This window comes from Petaurus breviceps, unplaced genomic scaffold (assembly GCF_028583685.1).
Source record: "Petaurus breviceps papuanus isolate PSGF00001 unplaced genomic scaffold, PetGlider_PUasm1.0 80, whole genome shotgun sequence".
Taxonomy (NCBI): Eukaryota; Metazoa; Chordata; class Mammalia; order Diprotodontia; family Petauridae; genus Petaurus; species Petaurus breviceps.
In genome coordinates, this window is record NW_027186540.1 from 19,323,514 (window position 1) to 19,349,044 (window position 25,531).

General features: G+C 35.3%; 1 protein-coding gene across 1 annotated transcript in view; it reads left to right on the forward strand.

Moving 5' to 3' along the window:
- LOC138176033 (membrane-associated guanylate kinase, WW and PDZ domain-containing protein 2-like) overlaps positions 1–25,531 on the forward strand; it is a 1,726,709-nt gene that overhangs the window by 1,107,266 nt on the left and 593,912 nt on the right. The window contains exon 5 of the mRNA XM_069106765.1: positions 11,017–11,227. Coding sequence (XP_068962866.1) covers positions 11,017–11,227 — 211 coding nt within the window. The remainder of the gene's footprint in view (positions 1–11,016; positions 11,228–25,531) is intronic.

Genomic DNA, 25,531 nt, shown 5'->3' on the forward strand with positions numbered 1-25,531 from the left:
AGAGAGAGAGAGAGAGAGAGAGAGAGAGAGAGAGAGAGAGAACCTGAACAAGAACTAATTTGGTTAGGGCATTGGTATAGAAGGGTAGAAAAAATGGAAATGTGAAATGCCAGGGAACATATGTGAAGGGGCAACTCACCTCTTTGATTCTGTCTACTCTCAAACTCTTCTCTTCATAGCATCAAACTACTGTCTATTTGAATTATTCCATACTGAGCATCAATCAGTCAAGCAAGGAGCATTTATTAAACACTTAGTATACACTGTGTTGACTCTGGGGACATATAGCTAGAAGGGGGAAAAAATGTGATGTCTTCTAGAAGCTTACATTCTTTAGGGGAAACAACACACATTTAAGTAAATACAAAATATATACATGGAAAATATAAAGTAATTTCATTGAGGAAAGGGAGGAACTAATAGTTGAAAGAGGGTCAAGAAAGATGTCACGTTGGTGATGATGCTTGAACTTAAATTTGAATCAAACTGTAGCTTTCAAGAAAATGATATTGTCACCCTTTTCATCTTATATTCTAACATCTAGGAGGTTCAGGAATTGGTGCCTGAGATGAGTACTGTTTTGCATTTATTTGATATAATTTTTGTGTTTCTTTTTTGGGGTACATACTGTCTTCAATCTCCAGCTGCTATAATGTAAGTTGCTTGAGACCAGGGACTATTCCATTTATATCTTTGGGTCCCAGTGCCCAGCGTAGTGTCTGGTATGTAGTAGGGACTTAACAAATGTTTCACAAATTGAATTAATTTCTTTATTAATATTACTTCCCCTCATATTCTGAATTCCAGCCAAAGGGACCTCTTTATTGTTTGTCAAACTTCACATTCCATTCATTCCCCCACACCTAGAGTATGGCATCGACAATCTGCTGGGCCTGAAATGCACTGCCTTTCATTTCTCTCTCTTGGAACCTTGGCTCCAAGCCTCATCTCAGGTGTCATTTCCTATGGAAATGTTTCCTGACTGTCCTAGTTGTTACTGTAGAGAGTATGAAGAGAGAGAGAACTATTTACTTCCTCTATGTGTATGCTATTGTTATTGTTGTTGTTTAATAATAGAATATAAACTACTTGAAAGCAGGATGGTTTTTGTTTAATTTGTGTTCTCAGCATGTAGCACTAGGCTTTGCACATAGTGATTGATTACTAAATACTTATTAAATTGAGCTGCATTATATTCTTTAATTTTTCTAAAATATAATAATGTCGATAATTTTGACCAGCCTAATGAATACATAAAGAGAAAGTGCTCTCTTCTGTTTTTATATTTAGTTGGAACTAGAGATTTTAGCACTTGATTATATATTTGTGTGGTATGTATATATGCATATGCATGTGTACCACTTACCTGAAACCTTCCTTTATCTCATTTACCTTGTACCTTGCATCATTTTTTCCTTATCAGGGGTCCATATCATATATAATCTATGCCATATAATTTATCAATTGGTGTCTAATTGTTTCATATTTGTAAATATTTTCCCCTATGATATTTTAAATTTCTATGAGTTGTTACCATAACTTGCACACTTTTTAAAGTATAGTTCTAAGCATACAGGAAGCATCCAGTAAAACTTACTGATTAAATATGATCATTGTTATTATAAATTATTTCAAAATATAGAATGTCCTATGGAAGTTATACATGTCAGATACCCTATTTCGTTGGGGGAAATATGGGAGAAGAGCAATAAGCAGACTTGGAAGGAGAAAACCTTATTATTTTTAGAGCTTTGGTCTTTTGTTTCATTTCTTTCTTGTAATATACCCAAAGTCATTCTTAACTGGCCTCCAGTACAGCCCAAAGTGAATTTTTATGATTTCATAACTCTGAATCAATTAAATCCAGCTTGCTCCATTCACCTCAGTTCAACTTTGGTGATCTTCTGCATGGTTACCCTTACACATTCCAAATGCTTACCCCCAAAAAAAATATATTTTATAATAAATAGTTATTGTCAAGATCACAATCTTAGAAAGTATTTAAAAATTCTTTTTTACATTTGACTATAATTTCTGAGAAACTTATGATTTGAAAATTGAAAGGACCATTTTCTATTGCTCCTTCAAAGTTAAAAAAATAGCTTTATATAATTATAGAATAAAAATAGTGATGAGGTTATTTGGGTGTTTCCCAAATTGGCTTAAATTAAATTACACAGTATTGCATATCTAACCTTTCTTTCTCCCTTCCTTTCTCCCTTCTTTCCATCCATCTTGCCCTCCTTCCACCTTGTTCTTTTCCCTTCCTTCCTTCTTGTCTTCCTTTCTTTGTTTCTTTATCTTTCATTTTCCCTCTTTCCTTTCTTTCTTCCTCTCCTTTTTAACTTGGCCCTAGACCGTGTTTGTTGAGCTAGTAGGAAAGGTATGGTAGTAGGATGCTGGGGTCAACAGATAAGGTTATTTTCAGTCTTTTTTCTCATAATTCCAAATTACTGCGCAGAATGGTTAGACCAAATCACAGCCACACCAACGGTGGAATGTTGATTCTCCCCTCTCCTGTTTATCACATATACTCACTACAACTTGTTGATTCCATTGCCACAGTATCTTTTGCATCTGTCTACTCTTCTGTACCCACACAGACATTATCCTAGTTCTAATACTGCATCAGTTTACCTGACTTTCCACAGCCCCCAAAATATCGTCTGTTCCCATATTTTGTCATACTCTAATTTGCTGGGTCTGTAATGGAATTCCAGAGCTGTTTTCATTTTTTCTGTTATAATTAGTTGGATTTATAGTTTCATAAACATCAGAAATAATGATTAAATGTAAGCCCATTGAGGACAAAGCCTCTTTCGTTTCCAAAATTGTCTCACCAGTGCCTCTGTTGTTAACTGGGTCTGACACAGACTGCCCTTTTGTAATTTAGTTCTGGAATTGAAACTAATCATAGGTCATTCAACAGTTAACAAAAAATGAATTACTTAGCCCTACCTGTAGTAGAGGAAGGATTTTCAGCAAGGGCATACTGTGAAGACACCACAAATTGATTGAGCTAAATTCACCTTCTTTGCCTCTGGGTTTGCTATGATGGCTTGTCAGCCAATGTTCAGAGAGGGCCTAGAGCTCCCTGTTCCTATTTGTATTAAAGGAAACAGAAACTAATGTCAGTGGCCAACATTTTTAGTCTCTTAAAATAAATAAATCTTAAAAATGATTTCAATGAATTTTAAGGAAATGGACTAATCCAATGCATATGGTATTCAGATAATTTTTTTTTACTACAGCCTAGCATGGTGCCTGACACATGATAGATATTTAATATGTGACTTAATAAATGCTTATTTATTAACAAGTGTGATTGATTAAAATCAAGCATTGGTGATATATTTTAATTAAAAAGAAGCTCTATAGTGTATTATGGAAACAGAAATGAGAAATATTGGTATCCTGGATCACATAGTAGTACAACTAATACATCATCTGGACCATATTGCTTTAATCTATATAATCAATTCAATTCATGAAACTTGTATCAATTTTAATACATTATATGCAAGGTACTTTGCTAGGTGCCAGGAAGGAAGAAGAACAAAAAAACATAGATGTTATTTTTAAGGGGCTTGTAAGTATAATGAGAAGAAATATAAACATAAATAACTAATACAAGTTTAAGACATGATAAAATACATAAATAAGATTAAATAGAATGTCATGAGAGACTTGAAAAGAGTAGGATCACTTCCAGGTGTGGAAATCCAATTCAATAAATACTTATAAAATGCCTATTATATGCAACCATCTGTGTTAAATACTGGGAACACAAAAGCCAAAATGAAACAGTCTCTGACCTCAAGATGCTTACATTTGACCATGACATACAATGTATACACAAGACAATAAATGAAAAATATGTACAAAATTATTTCAAGAGTAATAACACGAACTGAGCTTCAAAGGAATAGGAGAATTTCAACAAAGAGAGAAGTTCAGGGTCCATTCCAGAAATGGAAGACCATGTAAAGGCAAGGAGGTGAATAAGGGAATGATATGATTGTGATGTTTAAGTTAGTTCAGTTTGTTCTGAGTATAAAGTGTTTGAAGGTTAGTTATTGATATAAAAATACAAAGATTAGAGCATAGTCATTGAGGGATCTGAATGTCATTCTAAAGAATCATTTGTATTTTTTTTGTTTTGTCAGACCTTGTTTATTAGAAAGATTTTCTTGGCAGCTGTATGTAATTTTTTTTTGGAAAGTGGAGAAATTTAAAATAGGGAGGCCAATAATAAGGTGATTATAATAGTCCAGGGGAGAAGTGATGAGATCTTCTATTAGGACAGTGGTAATGTGACTAAGGAAGAGGTAGCAACTGTGATAGACATTGGCAACTGAGTATAAATGGAATGAGGTCAAACATGATCCAAAGGAATCAAGCCTGGATGTACCATATAGAAAAAGAGAAATGTCCAACTGTGATTGTTAGACTAATATGAGCTCAGAAAGCTTGACCACACGTCATGCACAAATAATCCATATAAATTATTGGGACAACAAGATGGAAGACTAGATATTTTCTTTGATCCCTATAACTTCTCAACACTGTCTAAAAATAGAAATTATGCACTAAAGATAAAGCACCATTACCTGGCTAAGGCAGGGGAAAGATAAAAACAAAACAAAACACATGAACTGACATCTACCCTGAGCTCACTTAGCACCCCCTTTCCCACCTTTCATGCTACCTGTAATATGGCTGCACTAGCCTATCCAAGCAATGATCACATAAACTTGCAACAAAACCCAACCCCATGCCCCAGTCCTACTTCCCTCTGTCCAGTACCATGGAGATCATGGCTCTAGACTGCAGCAAAAGGGCAGCAAAACGACAGTATTTTGGTAGACAATATTTTTGCTGCAAAATATGCTTGTAGGAGAGCTAAAAAAAAACTGGGAAAGGTACTAGAGGTGTATATAGGCTTAAAATGGAACTCCACCCTACATTCCACACACACCTCCATCCAGAGCCTGAGACTCAAACTACAGAATTTAGTCCTGTAGCCCCTGTACTATCATGTTCTGCACTACCTGTACTGGATCAGAATACTGAGTAACAGAGGGAACAAGATAATACACTAGAACAGGACACAGGGAGTGGAGGGAGCAGAATATACAACACTCTCCTAAACCTGAGGGAAAAAAGGTCGTCATCCAGTTCTGGAAACAGCATTTCTATAAAATAACAAAATACAAGAAACTAAAATAGAAAAGGAAATTCCATTCCAAATAAATTTAAAATGTATAAAATACATTGGAATCAGTCTACCTACCAATGCATCAAAAGAAATGTAAAAATTCAGTTGAAAAGTGCTCTTTAAAGGAGTAAAGAACAACTTAAATAGCTGGAGAAATATTTAGTGCTCATGGGCAGGCCATGACAATATAATAAAATTAACAATACTACCAAAGTTAATTTATACTTTTAATAATATGCCAATCAAATTACCAGAGTTATTAGTTAAAAACTGCTTAGAAAACCTGAATAGCAATCTTCCAGAAATCAAGCTTAGGCCACTATTTATACCATATTCTACAATACATTCTAAGTGAGTATGCTATCTTAATATTAAAGATCATACTATTTAAAAAAAACTAGAACAGAAACACATCATATACCTCTCACAACTGTAAGTGGGAGAGGTATTCTTTTTTTTTTTAAGCAATCGGGGTTAAGTAACTTGCTCAAGGTTACACGGCCAGTTATTTCTGGGTGTGGTGCTGAGCATCTGAGCCCAGATTTGATCCAGGTCATCCCAACACTGGAGCTGGTACTCTTACTTGCTGAGCCACCTGGCCACCCCTAAGCAATTGGAGTTAAGTAACTTGCTCAAGGTTACATGGCCAGGTGTTTCTGGGTGGGTGCTAAGTGTCTGAGCCCGGGATTCCATCTCCAGGTCATTCCAACACTGGAGCCGGTGCTCTTACTCTCTGTGGTACCTGGCCGCCCCAAGGAGAGGTATTCTTAAGTGTGAGAAAGTGACAATGACAGAAAATTGTAGATAAATAGATATAGATATATATCTTTGATAATGTGAAACATAAAAGTTTCTGCACACCCACCCAGAAACCCCTGGGTGTGTAACCTTGAGCAAGTTACTTAACCCCAATTGCTTAGGGGCAGCCAGGTGGGGCAGTAAGAGCACCAGCCCAAGTCTGGATGACCTGGGGATCGAATCCAGGCTCTGATACTTAGCACCACACCCAGAAATAACTGGCCATGTAACCTTGAACAAGTTACTTAACCCCAATTGCTTAAAAAAAAAGTTTCTGCACAAATAAAATTAATCTGCCTAGAATAAGAAGAGAAGCAATTCAATGAAGAAAAAATCCTTGTATCAAATTTCTCTGATTAAGCTTTGGCATCTAAGATATATAAATAATTAGTAAATTGCATACATATGTGTATCATGGATATGTATATGTGTGTAAATAGATGATAGATAGATAGATAGATAGATAGATAGATAGATAGATAGATAGATAGATAGATAGATAGATAGATAGATAATGAATAATAGCTGTACACCAGTAGATTAATGGTCAAAGGATATGAAAAAACAGTTCTCAAAAGAATTGCAAAATATTCACAACCACAAGAAAGAATGCTCTAAATCTCTAATAACAGAAATGAATATGAGAACAACCCTGGGATTTTACCTCCCACCCTAAAAATTGGAAATGATGACTAAAAAAAACTTGTGAGTATATCGTTAGTAGAGTTTCTATAACCAAAAAATTTATGTAGAAGATAGACGCACTAATACATTGTTGGTGGAGCTGTAAAATAGTACAGCCATTTTGGAAAACAATCTGGAATTGTGTGAATAAAATGACTATATTGTTCTTTGAATGAGAAATGTAATTACTGAATGTATACCCCCAAGGAAGCCATCAATAATAAGAATAAAGACCTTACCTACACTAAAATATTTATATCAGAAATTTTTGTGATGGCAAAAAATTGAAATAAAGTGTATGCCCATCAATTGAGGAATGGCTAAATAAATTATAGTGCATGAATGTGATGAAATAGTACTCTGCCACAAGAAATATCAATACGTGATGAATACAGATAAGCATGGAAAGATTTGTATGAACTGATGCAGAGTTAACAAGTAGACTTAAGGAAACAATATATACAATAACTACAACAATGTAAATGGAAAAAACCACACACCAAAAAATCAGAAGTGGATATAACAAAATTATAAAGATCAAGCATGACTCAAACAAAGAGATATGAGAAGACATCCTCAACCCAATCCTTCATGGAAGTAGAAGGTCAACAAGTGTTAAACTTTGCACATATTTTCAAACTTTTTCATTGTATTGATTAATTATGTTAATATTTTTACCTTTAAAAAATACTTTTTGTTATATAGGATGACTCTTTAATAGTGGGAAAGGGAGGGGAACTGGCAATAACTGTGATTTGAGAAACAGAAGACATCAATGAAAATTTATTTTAAAAAACCAGTAGAAAAAATAATTGATTTTATCCCATAAAAAAGAAGTGACTTAGAAGCAAAGACGAATCAGAGCAGAGGTAGCCTTTTTTCTATGTGAAGGTACAAAATGAGTACCCAGTCTTTTAATCTGTACAACAAGTTACTACACATGTTGTGTCCCACCATTCACACAACACTTTATTTTCCCATGCAACTGACAGACAGGCTCCTCAGTTCCAGGAGACAATATGGCTGCAGATGGAAGAAAAAGCCTGAGGACTATTTTTTCACTTTCTAAACTTGAACTTCTTCACTCAGGTCAATGAGGTACCAATGCTGGAAAGAAAGCCAGAGTTGAGCTCAGCTCCACTTAATGTCCTTGTCCTCTTCAGTCAGAGCTGATATATTGGTGACCAGGCCAGTGCCAATGGTTTTACCACCATCCCTCAGGGTAAAATGCTGACCTTTCTCCAAGATCATGGGTTGTCTTAAGATTAAGTTGAATTTCAGATCTTCCCCAGCCATGGCCATCTCCTTCTCTGGGGGCAGAAGGACCCAGCAGGCCATGTCCTATGTGAGAGAAAAAATGACAGGCATGAAATGTAAACAAACGGCTTGTGGTGGCCACCTTCTTCCTTGCTGAGAATGTAAACCTGAGCCTCAACCTTCTAATGGGGTTAAATGGAGCCTGGTTTAACCATCAACATGCCGCATCAAACATCCTCCCTCTACAGCCCCTGAATTAATGCACCGAGGTTATCTCCAGACTCTCATGAAACATTTCAATTCCTGTGACCACGGAGTGAATATTCTTGCTGTGGCCCAGGGCTAAAACAAACAAACAAAAAATAAGTTAATCATAGTAGACAAGAAAGTATCAGGTAGGAATAACTTGTAAATTATTCAGAAAATTCAGGCTTGAGTAGGACTGAGAAAAAGCATTAGATTTGGCAATCAGGAGTTAACTGGCAATTCTGGAGAATGTAATCCCTGTAGAGAGTTGAGAGTAGAAGCCTTATTGTAGGATATTGAAGAATGAGTCTATGTTGAGTTAATATTCAGTGAGTACAGATGATCTAGAAATTTAGTAGTGAAGCTGATAACCTTAGCATCATTGAGGTAATGTTATTTAATATATCACATAGTATACAAAACATATATATGTGTGTATATGAATGTACACCCATATTGTAGGTGGACATTAATACATTAAGAAGAATGTGACACCTGTTTGTAAATAGATAAGGAGCACTAGAGAACTATTCAGCATGAGGGAGAGGTAATCGAATGCTATAAATTATTGTAGCAAAACCAGATAAAGGAAAGTACATAATGACAAAAATTGTTAGCATTTATATGGTGTTTTTAAGGTTTACAAAGCACTTTACAAATATCCTTTTTATCCTCACAACAACCGTGAAAGATAAGTACTTTTATTATCCCAGTTTTACAAAAGATGGAACTAAGACTAACATAGATTAAAAGAGTTGCCCAGGGTTATACAGCTAATAAGTACCTAAATCTGAATTTGATCTCAAGTATATTTGACTCCAGGGGCAGCTCTTCTGCATACAGCACCATTCAGTTGCCTCTTTCATATAACTAGAAGTCTGTTTAATACTTAGGTATTTTAGAACACTAATAACCCATTGGTCTGAAAAGAAAACACTCTTTTTGTTCTCTCTTCTGGATGTCAAGGCACAGTAGTTTGCATTTATAGATGGAGGTTATGATTTACTGAAAGAACGCAAGAATGAATGAATGAATGAATGAATGAATGAATGAATGAATGAAAAGGTCACTACCATGGAGTAGTTACAGTATAGGAAAACATGGTCTAGTCATCAGTAGGTCTCAGACATGACAATAAAAATAAATATTAAAAAAGTACTAATTCTTTAAAAGATTGATTTTTTCAAGTGGTCCCTTATTCTATGAGTAATACACCAGCATCCATCCAGACAGTGGAACCCTATTATATCCCTCTACTTTTCTCACTTACATTTTCTAAGGTAGAAGCTATATGAACGGTGAGCTAGAGGGTGTGACCACTTAGTATCACATTTCATTTTTTTCATGGGAGAGTTTTTTTTTAATAGGGAAAAGAATATCCTGACAAAGGTTACATATTTTCCCCTGGAAAATGTCCATGTCAGCATCCTGGATGGGTGAGTGATAGTTGGGGAAAATGGCATAAACAGCTAAAAGAGAATAAATATTTGATACTGTACCTTTATATAATTTCAATAGATGCTGTCTCCCTCAAATGTCCATATACTGTATGAGATAAAATAATTGGTTATTATGGGTGGGGAGCAGAATAATTTCTACTACAGCCTGAGAGGGTGACCCTTGCCTACAAATTATAACACTATCCTAAAGGATTTGATACCTTGGGGGCAAAGAGCTTAGAAACCTTAGGCATTTTTTCTCTAGCTGCCATGCATTTTGCTAAGTCTACCAGAGAGATAATTGAAAAGCAACTTTAAAGAAGAAGTCTTTTTTTGTGGTCTTGTGTACTTTGTGTTCCTTTTGTGTGTCTTTTTAGACAGTTGAACTATAGTAAACTCATATTAAAGTTTTGTGTTTCTTTTTTATTTTTTAAATCTAGCCCTGTTATTTCATTGATTTAAAGAACTCTTTGGACAGAAACTCCCACCACTTGATAGAGATTGACAACTTGCCTGTAACATAGTCTTAGAGAGTTGCTTAGTTCATTTAGAGGCTAAATAACTTGGCCATCATCATATAAATTGTACATCTTGGAGGATGCTCTTGAACTGATTCCAAGCTTGTCCTTTCTCAACTATGCCTTACTGTTTTTCATGTGTTTCATTAAAAAAGATCTGACTTTATAGCCAGAGGGCACAAGTTCAAACGTCAGCTCTGACACTTATTAGTTATGTGACTTAAGGAAAGTGACATAACCTCTCTGATTTCAGTTTCTTCAACTATAAAATCATTGAGTCAGACTAGCTAACCACTGTATGTGATGCCTTCCAGCTCTACATCAGTGAAACTAATCTCTCAGTACCACCAACAAGTCACATGTGTCAACAAGTTACTAGTGGTTTGGTTACCAAGCAGATGTAGTTGAATTATAGTAGGGCTAAAATTTAGGAAGGGAGAAAAGAATAAGAAGTAGTTTAAAAAAAACGTACAAGAGAGTGGAAAAAAGAAGAGATAGGAAGATATCAATGTAAAAGAAAAGAACAAAATGATATTGTAAATTATCAGTGGAATACTAATTTAGGGTAGATTTAGAATGAAAAAAGAGAAAGAAACAAAAATTTTTACGACTGAGGTACAGATTTTTTTTAGTCTACTAGTAAATCATTGCTTTTCTTCATTATAAAATGGAAGAGGGATTTTTCTTTTTGTGTGCTGTTTACCTTCAATACAGAGAGGAGAGGAGGACAAATTCAGTGAGTTTAGGCCCAAAGATGATTTAATTGTTTATCCCTAGCTTTATTTACACATGTATTTGGGAAAGATCTTCACAAAACAAACTAAACTCTTTTGTTATTTTTGTTCTTCTCTCCTAGAATCAAGTGAGCATGAAGACAAGAGTACAGGTGCTTCAGGTGAGATGCCCTCTCAGCCTTATCCTGCACCAGTATACAGTCAGCCTGAGGAACCAAAGGAGGAGATGGAAATAGTGAAGCCAACTAAACCTGAAGAAAATGATGAGTTGGGTCCATTGCCTGATAATTGGGAGATGGCCTATACAGAAAAGGGGGAAGTCTACTTTATTGAGTGAGTCTTATATATTTATTTTCAACTTTTCCTTCAAAGGATCATGAAAATAGATGGTAATGACCAACCAGTATTGTGGAAAGACAACACTTAATTCCATTTCTTTTCTGGGTTTCATGCCAAAGGATTATGTAATAGAACTCTAGTATGGTGGGGGAGGCTAGGAAAGGAAAAAAAGTCAATAGGGAATGTAGATAATTTCATCAAGATTCATGTTACCACTTTTTCTAAAAGGATAATTCCCCATACAAGCTCATTAAATTAAGAGTGCGATAAATACTATAAAAAGGTGTACCCAAATTATCCAGCATAATGAAGGGGACATAACATTTTTTGTATCAGAAAATTTGAATTCATAATTCTCCTTAGCCACTCTCTAGTCATGTGAACCTGGACAAGTCATTTAATTTATCTAAGCATCAAATTCTTCATCTGTAAAAAGAGGATGTTTCTACTACATACTTTAAAAAGTGTTGCTAGGAAATCACTTTATAAACTGTAAGGATTAACAAAACGTGAGGTAATTCCATGTGATCAGCTTCTGGTGACCCATTTTCCTTAGATACATTAGAATGATATTTTTCTCAGGTTGTAGAAAAAATGGGAAAAATGAAACAGTGATTATGAGCCTATGCCAACCCAGAGATAATTTGCTTGTTTCTAGACGTGTCATTTCTAAAATGTTTCTCATCACTTCTCAAATGCAGTCTCAACACCACCTCCTGGTGAGAAATTAGGTCAACAGAAATAACTACTGAGCATCTTTGTCTCCAAAATACCAGTAATAACTTGTTGAGTATTTTATAGTGGCTATTCCTTTTGTGTATACATTGGAGAAGATGATCATTGACGTCTCTTTTCACACCTCGACTTCTATGATTCTAGGTTTCTAATAAGGTTTTGTGTTTAATGCAAATGAATAAAAAATGATTACCAACCAAAAAAAATTAATTTTAACCACATATTTTGAGAATATTTTTAAGAAAATATTTTTCCTCATACTCTCTCCTACCCTTCCTTCACTTTATTTCTTTCCATTCATTTCATATCAAAGTCTATTGTACTATCATGATTTATCAAAATAATTTAGAATGCTATCGTTTAGCATGATGTAGCAGAAATAAAAATCTTACTTTGTCTAGAGACTTCGGTTCCAATCCCTGCTCTACCATATAATGAATAAATGACATCAGGCACACTTATTAAGTAATCTGGATCTCAGTATCCTCATCTGTCAAATGAGAATAATTATATCTGCCTATAGAATAGAGCTATTTTGAAGACTGAATGAGACCGTGAAAATAAAATGCTTTGCAGTTTTGAAGAACTATATACATCAAAGCAGTTATTGGCATTGTTTGGATAAGATTTGCAATTTCTGTGAATTATAGGAAATGTGAGGAAACTCCTTATTTTAGTACAGATTATCACCCATCTGCAACTTCTGGTCTTAGGTAATTGCTTAGAGGGCATAGGCAGGCCCAGACACTGACGCCAAGACATGCAGAGGCAGTCCCTGACCCGACACTGCGGTGCGCAGAGGCAGGCCAAGATGAGGCCTGATCAGCATGGCATCAAGTTATCTAGTTCTGGTACAAGGAGGGAATAACACAACCAGATAAGCATAGGACTCTATGGAGAAGAGACACAAAACGTATCATAATAGAGGGAAAGAGGGGAGGGAGAGGACCTTTGAATGAGATTTGTTCCTGTCACTTTTGGTGCGAAGAAGAAATAACATACTACATTAAGTATGAAAATATCCTACAGGCAGTAGGAGGGGAGAAGGGCTACTAAAGGGGAGGGGTGGTTAGAAGGGAGGGAAGAAGTAAGGAGGAAGGGAAGGAAAAGGGAGGGGGGCTGATAAGAAGGGAATACTGAGGGAGGCAGTGGTCAAAAGGAAAACTCTAAAGGAGGGGAAAGGAAAAAGGGAGAAAAATATTAGCATAAACAGGGGAGGGAATAGGATGGAGGGAAAGAAACAGATAGTAATCATAATTGTGAATGTGAGTGGAATGAACTCTCCCATAAAATGGAGGCACATAGCATAATGGATTAAAAAGCATAATCCTACAATATGCTGTTTACAAGAAACACATCTGAAACAGAGGGATACACACAGGGTAAAGGTAAAAGGCTGGAATAAAATATACCATGCCTCAACTAAAGCAAAAAACGCAGGGGTAGCAATCCTTATCTCAGATAAAGCAAAAGCAAAAATTGACCTAATTAAAAGAGATAAGGAAAAAACTATATCCTGCTAAAAGAATCGAGAATTAAGCAATATCATTAATTAACATATATGCACCAAGTGATATACCATCCAAATTCCAAGAGGAGAAGGTAAGGGAATTAGAGGAAGAAATGGATAGCAAAACTATACTGGGGGGCACCTTATTCTCCCCCTCTCTGAACTTGATAAATCCAACCACAAAGTTAACAAGAAAGAAGTTAAGGAAGTCAATAGAATTTTAGAGAGGATAGGTATGATAGATCTCTGGAGAAAACTGAATGGGGATAAAAAGGAATATACCTTCTGCTCAGTGGTACATGGCACATACACAAAAATTGACCATATACTAGGACAAAAAACCTCACATTTCAGTGCAGAAAGGCAGAAATAATAAATGCATCATTCTCAGATCATGATGCAATAAAAATCATATCAATAAAGGGCCATGGAAAGACAGACTAAAAACTAATTGGAAACTAAACAATTTAATCCTAAAGAATGAGTGAGTCAAACAAGAAATCATAGAAACAATAAGTAACTTCATTCAACAGAATGACAATAATGAGACAACATACCAAAATTTGTGGGATGGAGCAAAGACAGTTCTTAGGGGAAGTTTTATATCCCTGAGTGCATACACGAATAAATTAGAGAAAAAGGAGGTCAATGAATTGGGCATGCAATTGAAAAATCTAGAAAAAGAACAAATTGAAATCTGCAATTAAATACTAAATTAGAAATAATGAAAACCAAAGGAGAGATTAATAAAATTGAAATTAAGAAACTTTTTGAATTAATAAATAAAACTAAGAGCTGGTTTTCTTAAAAAAAAACAATAAAATTGATAGAACCTTAGTCAATATGATAAAAAAGAAAGAAGAATACCAAATTGTGAGTATCAAAAATGAAAAGGGTAAATCTACCTCCAATGAAGAGGAAATTGACACAATAATTAGGAATTATTTTGCCAAATTATATACATATAAGTTTAACACTCTTAATGAAATGGATGAATACTTACAAAAATATAAGTTGCCCAGATTAATTGAAGAGGAAGAAAATTACTTAACCCCACCTCAGAGGAAGAAATTGAACAAGACATCAGTGAACTCCCTAGGAAAAAATCTCCAGGGCCAGATGGATTTACTAGCAAATTCTATCAAACATTTAAAGAACAATTGATTGCAATACTGTACAAAGTATTTGGGGAAATTAGTGAAGGAGTCCTACCAAATTCTTTTTATGACACATAGTACTGATACCTAAATCAGGAAGAGATAAAATGGAAAAAGAAAGTTATAGAACAAATTCCCTCATCAATATAAATGCAAAAATTTTAAGTAAAATATTAGCAAAAAGACTACAGCAACTTATCACACAAATAATACACTTTGATCAGATAGAATTTATTCCAGGAATGCAAGGATGGTTTAATATTAGGAAAACCATCAGTATAATTGATCATATCAACAATAAAACTAGAAGAAAACACATGATTATCTCAATTGATGCAGAAAAGGCTTTTGACAAAGTACAACATCCATTCCTATTAAAAACACTAGAAAGTATAGGAATTAATGGAGTTTTCCTTAAAATAATAATTAGCATCTATTTAAAGCCATAAGCAAGTATTATATGTAATGGGGATAAGCTAGAAGTATTTTCCAATAAGATCAGGGGTGAAACAATCATGTCCACTATTACCCCTCTTATTTCAATCTGGTACTAGAAATGTTAGCAGTAGCAATGAGAGAAGAAAATGAAATCAAAGGAATCAAATTAGGCAAAGAAGAGACCAAGTTATCACTCTTTGCGAATGATATGATGATATACTTAGAGAATCCCAAAGAATCAAATAAAAAACTACTTGAGACAATAAATAAATTTGGCAAAGTTGCAGGATATAAAATAAATCCACATAAATCCTCGGCATTCCTGTATATTTCTAATGAAATCCAACAGCAAGAGATAGAAAGAGAAATCCCATTTAAAGTTATTGTAGACATTATATAATATTTGGGAATCTACCTGCCAAAACAAACCCAGCACCTATATGAACACAACTACAAAACACTTTTCACACAAATAAAGTCAGATCTAACTGAGTGGAAAAACATCAATTACTCATGGCTGGGTCGAGCTAATATAATAAAAATGACAATTTTACCTAAATTAAATTATATATTTATTGCCATACCAATTAATTTACCAAAAAATTACTTTATAGACCTAGAAAAAATAGTAATAAAATTCATTTGGAAGAACAAAAGGTCCAGAATATCAAGGGAATTAATGAAAAGAAATGCTGGGGAAGGTGGCCTAGCTATGCCAGATTTTAATCTGTATTATAAAGCAGCAGTCATCAAAACTGCTTGGTCCTGGATGAGGAATAGAGCAGTGAATCAGTGGAATAGATTGGGTACACAAGACCCAGCAGTCAATTACTATAATAATCTACTGTTTGATAAAACCAAAGACCCCAGTTTTGGAGATAAGAATTTGACCAAAAACTGCTGAGAAAACTGGAATATAGTATGGCAGAAACTGGTCATAGACCATTATCTAACACCATATGCCAAAATTAAGTCTAAATGCGTGCATGATCTAGGTATAAAGGATGATACTATAAGCAATCTGGGAAAGCAAGGAATAGTTTACCCGTCAGATTTTTGGAGAGGGAAGATTTCATGACCAAACAAGAATTAGAGAGCAGTATAAAATGCAAAATTGATAACTCTGATTACATGAAACCGAAAAGCTTCCGTATAAACAAAGCCAATGTAACCAAGCTTAAGAGGGAAGTGGGAAATTGGGAAAGAATTTTTACAGCCAATGTCTCTGATAAAGGCCTTATTCCTAAAATATACAGAGAATTGAGTCGAATCTATAAGAATACAAGTCATTCCCCAATTGATAAATGGTCAAAGCATATGAACAGACAGTTTTGAGAGGAAGAAATTAAAGATATCTATAAGCATATGAAAAAATGCTCTAAATCACTATTGATTAGAAAAATGCAAATCAAAACAATTCTGAGGTACCACATCTCACCTGTCAGATTGGCTATGATGACAAAATAGGAAAATGATAAATGCTGGAGAGGATGTGGAAAAATTGGAACACTAATACATTGCTGGTGGAGTTGTGAACTGATCCAATCATTCTGGAGAGCAATCTGGAACTATGCCCAAAGGGATATAAGTAATTACATATCCTTTGACCCAGCAATATCACTTCTAGGATTGTATCCCAAAGAGATCACAGAAGTGGGAGGAAGAGCCATATATACAAAAAAATTTATAGCAGCTCTTTTTGTGGTGGCAAAGAATTTGAAATTAAGGTGATGCTCATCAATTGGGGAATGGCTAAACAAGTTATGGTATATGAATGTAATGGAATACTATTGCGCCATAAGAAACGAAGAGCAGATGGACTTCATATCTACCTGGAGAGGCTTATATGAACTGATGCTGAGTGAGAAGAGCAGAACCAGGAAAATTTGTACACCATTACAGATACAACGTATTTGTGATGACCAACTTTGATAGACCAGACTTTTCTCAGAAATGCAGGGCTACAAGTAAACTCCACAAGACTCATGATGGAGAGATATGTCTACATTCAGAGAAAGAACCAGAAAGAACAGAGTTTGAATGCAGATTGAAGTAAATTACCTGCTCTCTTTCTCTTTCTTGTTTGTTTTGGTTTCCTCTTTCCAATTGTTCATTCCATCCATTACAATCCTTCTTTTCAACCTGACCAATGTCTAATGTGAAAGTATCTGCAGATCCTATACCTGATTATATGCTGCCATGGGGGATGGGGGGGGGGGGGGGAAGGAGGGGAAGAAAATTTGAAACTCAAAGAACAGGGGAACTGAATCTTGTAAACTCAAAGTAAACAAACAAATTAATAAAGGAGATTGCTTAGAGGACTGAGAGATTAAGCAGCCCACATACATTCATGCAGCTACTCTGTATTAGAAGGGAGACTTGAAGCCATGTTTTGTTTCATTTTTTGTCTCCTAGGATCTCTATCATTATTTTATAGTGCTTATTAAGATTATTTTACCAACCTTTCTTTAATGATCATCCCACCCATTGTCTTCATTTTTTATGGCTACAAGTTTCTGCATTATTCATGGATTTAAACATCAACTTCTTTTGTACCCTTTACTCAGAATTCAAACTTCCCAGTTCATTATCTTCTTGCTTTTTTTTTAATCAAAGAACTTAGGAAAAATGAGGATTTCTCATATGTCTCTTATAACCAGTAGGTAAAAACATAGTATGTGTTAGCATATAAGAAAAAAGAAAAAGTACAAATATCTCATGCAAACCTTAAAAAAATAAAAAGTGTGGGGCAGCCAGGTAGCATAGAGAGTAAGAGAACTGGCCCCAGAGTCGGGATAACCTGGGATCCAATCCGGGCTCAGACACTTAGCACCCACCCAGAAACACCTGGCCGTGTAACTTTGAGCAAGTTACTTAACCCCAATTGCTTAGGGGCGGCCAGGTGGCTCAGTGAGTAAGAGCACTGGCTCCAGTGTTGGGATGACCTGGGATCCAATCCAGGCTCAGACACTTAGCACCCACCCAGAAACACCTGGCCATGTAACCTTGAGCAAGTTACTTAACCCTGATTGCTTATTAAAAAAAATTTAAAAAAAAGAAAAGAAAAAGTGCTGAGGAAATAGTGTTTACTGCTAGCAAGGGCAATGATAGGAAAAGTATGATTCCTCAGAAATTATTTGCAAAATTTAAGGACCATATAAATGTTGTTCCTTGTCATTATCTTCTTCTTCATTCCTAGACTATAATACTTTGCCTGGCCCATATTTAGTACTTAATAAATGTTAGATGTTCGATTTGATTTCAACCAGATTACAGATTTTATTTTCATATTTTAAAGAAACCACATACTCATATTATTATCAATCAGTATCTACACATATAATGGACAGACATCTACATATTAGTTATCTAGAAAAAATAAATTACTGCCTCTTCCTTAAACAACTTCAAAACCATGACCCTGGTAATAAATTCCCCAAAGCCCTCCTGGATTAAGATGGGCTCCATGGACCAAATATAGCCTATCTAATTTACATAATTTCTCGTCACACTTGAACTAGTAGGACCATAGGGTCTAATCACTTACCACTCTAATCTTCTAAGTGAATATTTCTGGCTATCATTCCTGGATCAATTATTAATTGTAATTGACGGTGGATATAATTAATTACATAATTAAATTTACATAGCCCACACATATATGTATCTCTGTTCATAAAGCCCATTACCAAATTACTTAACCTGTCTTAATGAAACAGCAATAAGCACCAGATTAGAACATTGTAGGCTAAACTTCATAGAATTAAAGGAAATTTAGATCTGAGAGTAACCTTAAACATTACTTAGTCCACCTCCTTCATTTGACTAATTAGGAAACTGAGGTCCAGAGAAGTTAAATTTGTCAAAACCAAAAGAGGAAATTGAGGAGGTGCTATTAAATTATGAAAAAGTAATGTAAAATCACAGCAAAAATCAATGATAAATAAATGCATCAAATTTAAAAGCTAGCTCATAGATTTTTTTTTACAACAGGCCTTGCTAAAGATGATTCTTTATTCTAAATTCCACCATCAAATTCCCTATCAAATTTATTAAATCTATGAGCCCCACATTTTTCATCCAGTAACTCAGGAGAACAGTGTACAATGAGAAACATACTGGGTCTATATTCAGAGATTCCAGTTTCAAATCCTGTTTCTGACATTTGCCTGTCACCTTTGTGAGCTTGGACAAGTCACTCAGCCTCCCTGGACTTCAGTTTCCTCATCTGTAAAATGAGAGGGTAGACTCCATGGTCTCTGAGATCTTGTAAAGCCACACATGAGCAGCTTTCCAAAGGACTGCTGCTGTGCACAGCTTTCAAGGTTCTGATTACACAATATAGCAAACTCTCTATTTGTTCAATAACAAATCAGAGCAAAACATTCACAGAAAATCAAGGTACAGCTTTCACAAATCAAGGTACAAATTCACAATTATGACAGAAAATAAAATACAGTGTTTACCATGTCACAACTCAACAACTTATCACTAAGATGGCCACAGTCTTCCCCAAAGTGGTCACATAGTCTTAAAGTACATTCATTTAGTCAATCAATCACTTAGTAACTCAATCATTCAATCAACTCAGTCATTCAACCATCCTTAAGGAGGTTTGCTTCCTTAAGGGTCACAAAATATAAAAGTCAAAGTTCTCCACTCATGGGGCATGCTAAGTTACAAATCAGTCACTATTCAGCACTCTCTTAAGGGGTATTGGGAAATACACAAGATGTCCACCCCATGGCCACAAGTAAATCACAATTTCATCCCTACTCAGTACCCACAGAGAGGTCTTTTCATCTTGACTTAAGGCAGGCAGATCCAGAGTCCACCAAACCTGGGTTCAAAGGCAGACAGCTCCCAGTTCCTTGCTCAGCTCTCTGTGCAGGTCCTACTCCACACTGAAATTCACAGTGTCCAGTCCACCTTAAATCCTTCTCAGTCTCTGCTCCCTGGAAGTCAAGGCTTAACAAAGCCACAAGCAGACAAAATACTGACACCACAGTCATGCTTCCTCAGTCTTCTGCAGCTCCAGCTGGTCCTCAGAAATCCTCAGCAGCTTGACTGGCCCTCGGACTCAGCAGCTCCTCAATAGCTTCTCAGCAGCTCTGGCTAGCCCCTGGACTGAGAAGTTTCATCTGGTTCCTGGAATCAAAATCTCTTCATCCAGGTTCTCAAAATAAAAATCATTCTCTCCAGCCTGGGCCTCTCTTCCTTAGCCTCCAGAACCTGGCTCCAAGAAGATCTGAAATTCCAGCTAGGGCTTCTCCTTATATATCTATTAGCTCCTCTTTGTTCTGCCCCTTTCTGTTGCATCAACAACTTCCTGTTATGTCAGCAACAGGGGTTCATACCTTTTGTTTCTTAACAGAGGCTTGATCTAATTAATTTCAAACTAAGTGCTAAGTACCTGTTAGCTTTGCCAATACAAAGGGATCAAATTACTGTTACAGATCTCTAATCTGTGATTCTAAGATGAAACCTTTAAAGCGATACAAAATGGTGGCCTGAATCACAATAAGCAAACAGTAATGTTCAAATTAGGTGGAAAGAGATATTTGATAATTATCAACAAAAACACCAACTTTAAAAGAAATTTCTATATTAGTACAAAATAAAAACCTATTTTTTTCTTTATAAAATTTCTGAATTGAAAATATAATTCTTTAAAGCAACCCTGAAGAGGCAAGACCCAAGCATTATTACCGTGTTTCCCCGATAATAAGACACTGTCTTATTAATTTTTTGGACAGAAAAACACCAGAAGGCTTATTTTCAGGGGAGGGCTTATTTTAATGAACATTGACAGCAATTTTAATAAACAGGTAAATGTGAACAAAAAAATGTACCTTTATTTAATAAGCAAATCACTGGGGAAGAACAGGATGATGCGCTCACTGCTGCAGCTCTGATTGGATGCAGCTCAGAGTGCGGCGTGTGTTTCACTGGGGGGGGGGGGCCGGTGCATACAGAGGGTACCATAATGTAGCATGTAGTGCAGGGGATCACCTTCACTACAGTAGCAATCTCAATGGGGCTTATTTTCGGGGGAGGGCTTATTTTAGAGGAATCTTCCACAGTAAGGGGAGGGCTTATTTTCGGGATAGGTCTTATTATCGGGGAAACACGGTATAAAGGGTATGGAATTAAATTGGGTAGCTAGATGATACAGTGAACAGAATGCCAGGCCTAGGGTTAGGAAGACTCAGGTTCAAATATGACCTCATTTACTAGCTGTGTGACCCTGGGCAAGTCACTTAACTCTATTTGCTTCAGTGTCTCATATGTTAACCTGGAGAAGAAAGTAACAAACCATTCCAGTGTCTTTGGGGTTATGAAAGTTAGGACATGACTGAAAGTGACTGAACAACAAAAAGTTACCTCTTCAGAGCCCAGTGATCCTATTATATGTACATGAGGTAGTGCTGGCTACAAGAGAGAAATACATGTATAACTCTTGGACTAGCTCCTATAGCTTCTGGATTTATATAAATTGATCTTGGGGAGTTGCTCACAAAGTATCTCTTGGTAATACACTTTGCAACTACCAATACTCTCTTTTTGGAACTTCAAAATATTGATTTTCTTTGGATCTACAAAGATGAAAGTAAAAGGACCCTAGTTGCCTTGCAAATATTACACTATCGCTGCCTATCAGATAGAGAAAAACATTTTTTCACCTGACATAAAACACAAAACAACAAAATATTCATGGTAGCTTTCTCCTTCCTTTGAATGATAAGATCACAAACCAAATAAGTCCCACCTTACACTAAATAGTGTATAGAAATTTTTAACCAATAGAAACTCTAGGATTACTCTAAAGGTTTGAATGTCAGTTAGAAAAGAAATTACCTTTTGATTGTTAGAGAGTCATTCCTCCTGTTCCAATGAATCCCATTTTGTACTACAGGATCTTTTATAGGTCTCTAAATTTATAGAATTTTCCTAAGAGAGAATTAACCTTAGCTTGTACCCAGAAAGAAATTCACTTGTGAGAAAGGCAATGCTATTCTTGTCAGACATCCCTTGGGAATGGTAACAGGAGGACCAGGTTCCTCACATATACTCCTCATTCTCACCAGGCTGCACTACTTTGGGAATTCTCTGACTGACTTCTCCACCATGTCCCTGTGTCCATCCCATTATACCATCCCACATGTACACACACTCTCGATTTCTACTTTCTTTCTATGTTTTTCTTCCCTCATTAGATTTCAAGCTTCTTGAAGCAAACTATATTTTTTTCTGTATTTGTATCCCTAGGACCTAGCACAGTGCCAGGAACATAATAGGTGCTCAATAAATGTTTATCGATTGATTGATAACATTTGCAATTTCTATCTCAAATATATTTATTAATGGAAGAACTGGTAGGCTGTCCATCCAACCTACATATTGGAGTCTGGACAAATTTTCCTCCTTTTTTTTTCTTTGTGTGAATAATTAAGCCAAGAACTCGTAAGATATGAATATCACTAGAAATGTCTGCAGTGTTCCAGTGATAGTGTGACCAGCATAGTATTATTCTTACCCAGGAACTTTGCACTGGATCTCTTTCATGATTTTGTTGAACAAATGTCTTCTTGTTTTGTTCCTTACTTGGTTTTAATAATCAAAGGGTCACTAAACAACATTATTTGTTATTATATCTCTTAAATCCCTAATATAGGATATAAGATTATTTAATAAAAGTGAAAGGAAAGAAGGGAGATTAAAGGAACATAGAAGAGTCTGGGGGAAAAAAAACAACATTGTGTGACACATGTTGAAGATCCTTTAGCAATAAGAAGCAAGTTAAATGCATTCTAATGAAATTGTTTCCTTGAGGATGTTAGTGGACAAAATGAAAAATATTCCCTCATGCCTTGAACCAAAGTAAATTTCTATATCTCCCAGCCTTCCCTACTATATCTTATTGCCTCTCAAATTATTGCTCTTTTTGTGTGTGATGTTTAAAAAAAGATTTTCTATATGTTCTTATTTTTAAAAAGAAATGAATTCTACATACCGTGTTCAGGGTGTTCCCAAAGTCTTAGGGCAGTTTAGAAGCCAAGCTTCTACAAGGCAGGGACTGTCCTGCTTACATTTATAGTCCTAATGCTTAGCACAGTGTGCTGACACATAGTAAATAGCTGATAAAAGCTTGGTTACTTGATGACTATTAAAGCTTTCATAGTTAAAACTACACTGACTTTTGAAGCACCATATATTTTAATAAATATAAAATAATAAAAAGAGGTGTGTGCATTTTTTCAGAAAGGTAATCATTTTTTATATTAATGCTGCTATTCCCATGTATAAAGTATTTATTCACTAGTTAGTAATAATTACAATGATGATGGCTCACATTTATTTAAAACTTCAAGGTTAACAAAGCACTTTACTGACATTATTTCGTTTGACCCTTTAAAACATCCTGGTGAGGTAGATGCTATTATTATCCCTAGGCATCCCTGGGCAATAAAATGTATAGAGAACTGGGCCTGAAGTCAGAAAGATCTGAGTTCAAATCCAGCCTCAGATACTTATTAGCTACATGACTCTAGATGAGGCCTTTAACCTCTATTTGCCTCAATTTCTTTAATTGCAAAATGAAAAAATTAACAGCACCCACCTCACAGGGTTACTGTAAGGATCAAATGAGATAATATTCGTAAAATGCTTAGCATACTGCATTGACTGACACATAGTAGTCACTACATAAATGCTTATTCCCCTTCCCCTAACTGAGAATAAGGGCAGTTAAATTATGTACTCAGGGTCCCATGACTTAGCGAAAGTATGAGGAGGCTTTTGAACCTTCCTTACTGAATGTTCTTCATATTCCACCAAGCTTTCCATATATAATGATTTGTAATGCGCACACTTTTGGAAACAGACAATTTAAAATAAAATCAAGCTAATTTTCTTTCTTAACTCAAGCAAGCACATATTTATTAAGTACCACATTCAGAACCATTTCCTGTGATTATGAAGACTACAGATTTATTTTGTAATTTACATGGGGATGCTTAATGGAATAATGTCAATACTTAAGGAAATACAATTAAATGGCTATATCACATTCCTTAGATAATTGAGTTGCTAAATGCACACATGAATGTACCTTTCCAAAACAGTCATTAAAATTGTAAAGAGTCTACAAAAGTTAGTTAAAACCCTTTCATTAAAATGAAACAAAAAGTTTAAAAATAAAACAAGCTTCCACATTGCTTATGGCATACAATACATTGTAAATCAGATAACCAAAATGTCAGGATTTCAAGGATGGGATTCTTTATAAGTGAGCCTTAAAATGAAGACATCGTGGGGTTAATTTGGATTGACATGCTCTGGGGATTCTGTTAAATTACTTCTGTGTTTAGAAGTGAGTTTAGTTAGTGACATGAAAGAGACTGTTACTCCTGCTTTAGTGGAGAACAAAATGACAATAAGAACCTTGTTTACCACGATTTCCCTGACTGGCAGTGAACACTATACAACCTTAAATAATAGATAAAAAGCAAACTCTTAAAGCTAAAAATTAGATTGGCCAAAAAAAAAAAAAATCATGGCTGTAGAGTGCTGTTGTGTGTTTGTTTGTTTTTTCAATCTTTGCCAAGGTTAAATTTCCTTTTCAATTCTACCTAATCTGCATAATTATAGTCCAGGTTCCTTTTATCTTCATCATTTCGTTATTCTCCAAACTTTCTGGGAAATAAAAATACCCAATTAATATAAAGTTTCCATTAACAAAACGAAGGCGCAACTTTAGTACGTACAAAATTTTTGGCTATATGATGTGAAACTAATTGATCAGTTAAGTCAAAAAATGCCCAGATTCTTTTATTCAATATGTATTATACTAAATAATGGGTTATTTGTCTTCACTTTTTAACCTTTAGCACTTTCACTCAACTTTTAAATATATCCTTTTACCATCACTCTAAATAGGGTAAAGGGTAGATCCATTTGTCCATTTAATGCATACTGTGTCTTCTTTTGTGCCTTTCCCCTTGTTTTCCTGGACATTTAGATGACACAGTAGATATAATGCTGTCCTTGAAATCAAGAAGTCTTGAGTTCGAATCCTGCCTCAGATATTTCCTTAGCTATGTGACCTTGGTGTCACTGAATCTCTTTCAGCCTCAGTTTCCTCATTTGCATAATGAACCTACCTCCCAGGATTGCCATACAGATAAAATAAAATAGCAAATAAAGTGCTTTATAAACCTTAAAACACTATCTGAATACTACTTCTTTTTTTCCTTCTCAGCTGTCCTTTGTTGTACTCTCTCTCTTTAATTATCTCATCACATATTCCTTTTGGTATTTTCTCTTTTGTCTCTGTTTACTCTATTACTCTATACAATTGCATGTCATCATTTTCCATGTACTTGGGTTTTCAAATGTGTGTGGTTGTATTTATTAATGTCTAATCTAATTTTAATGTTTGCATGGCATATATACCTT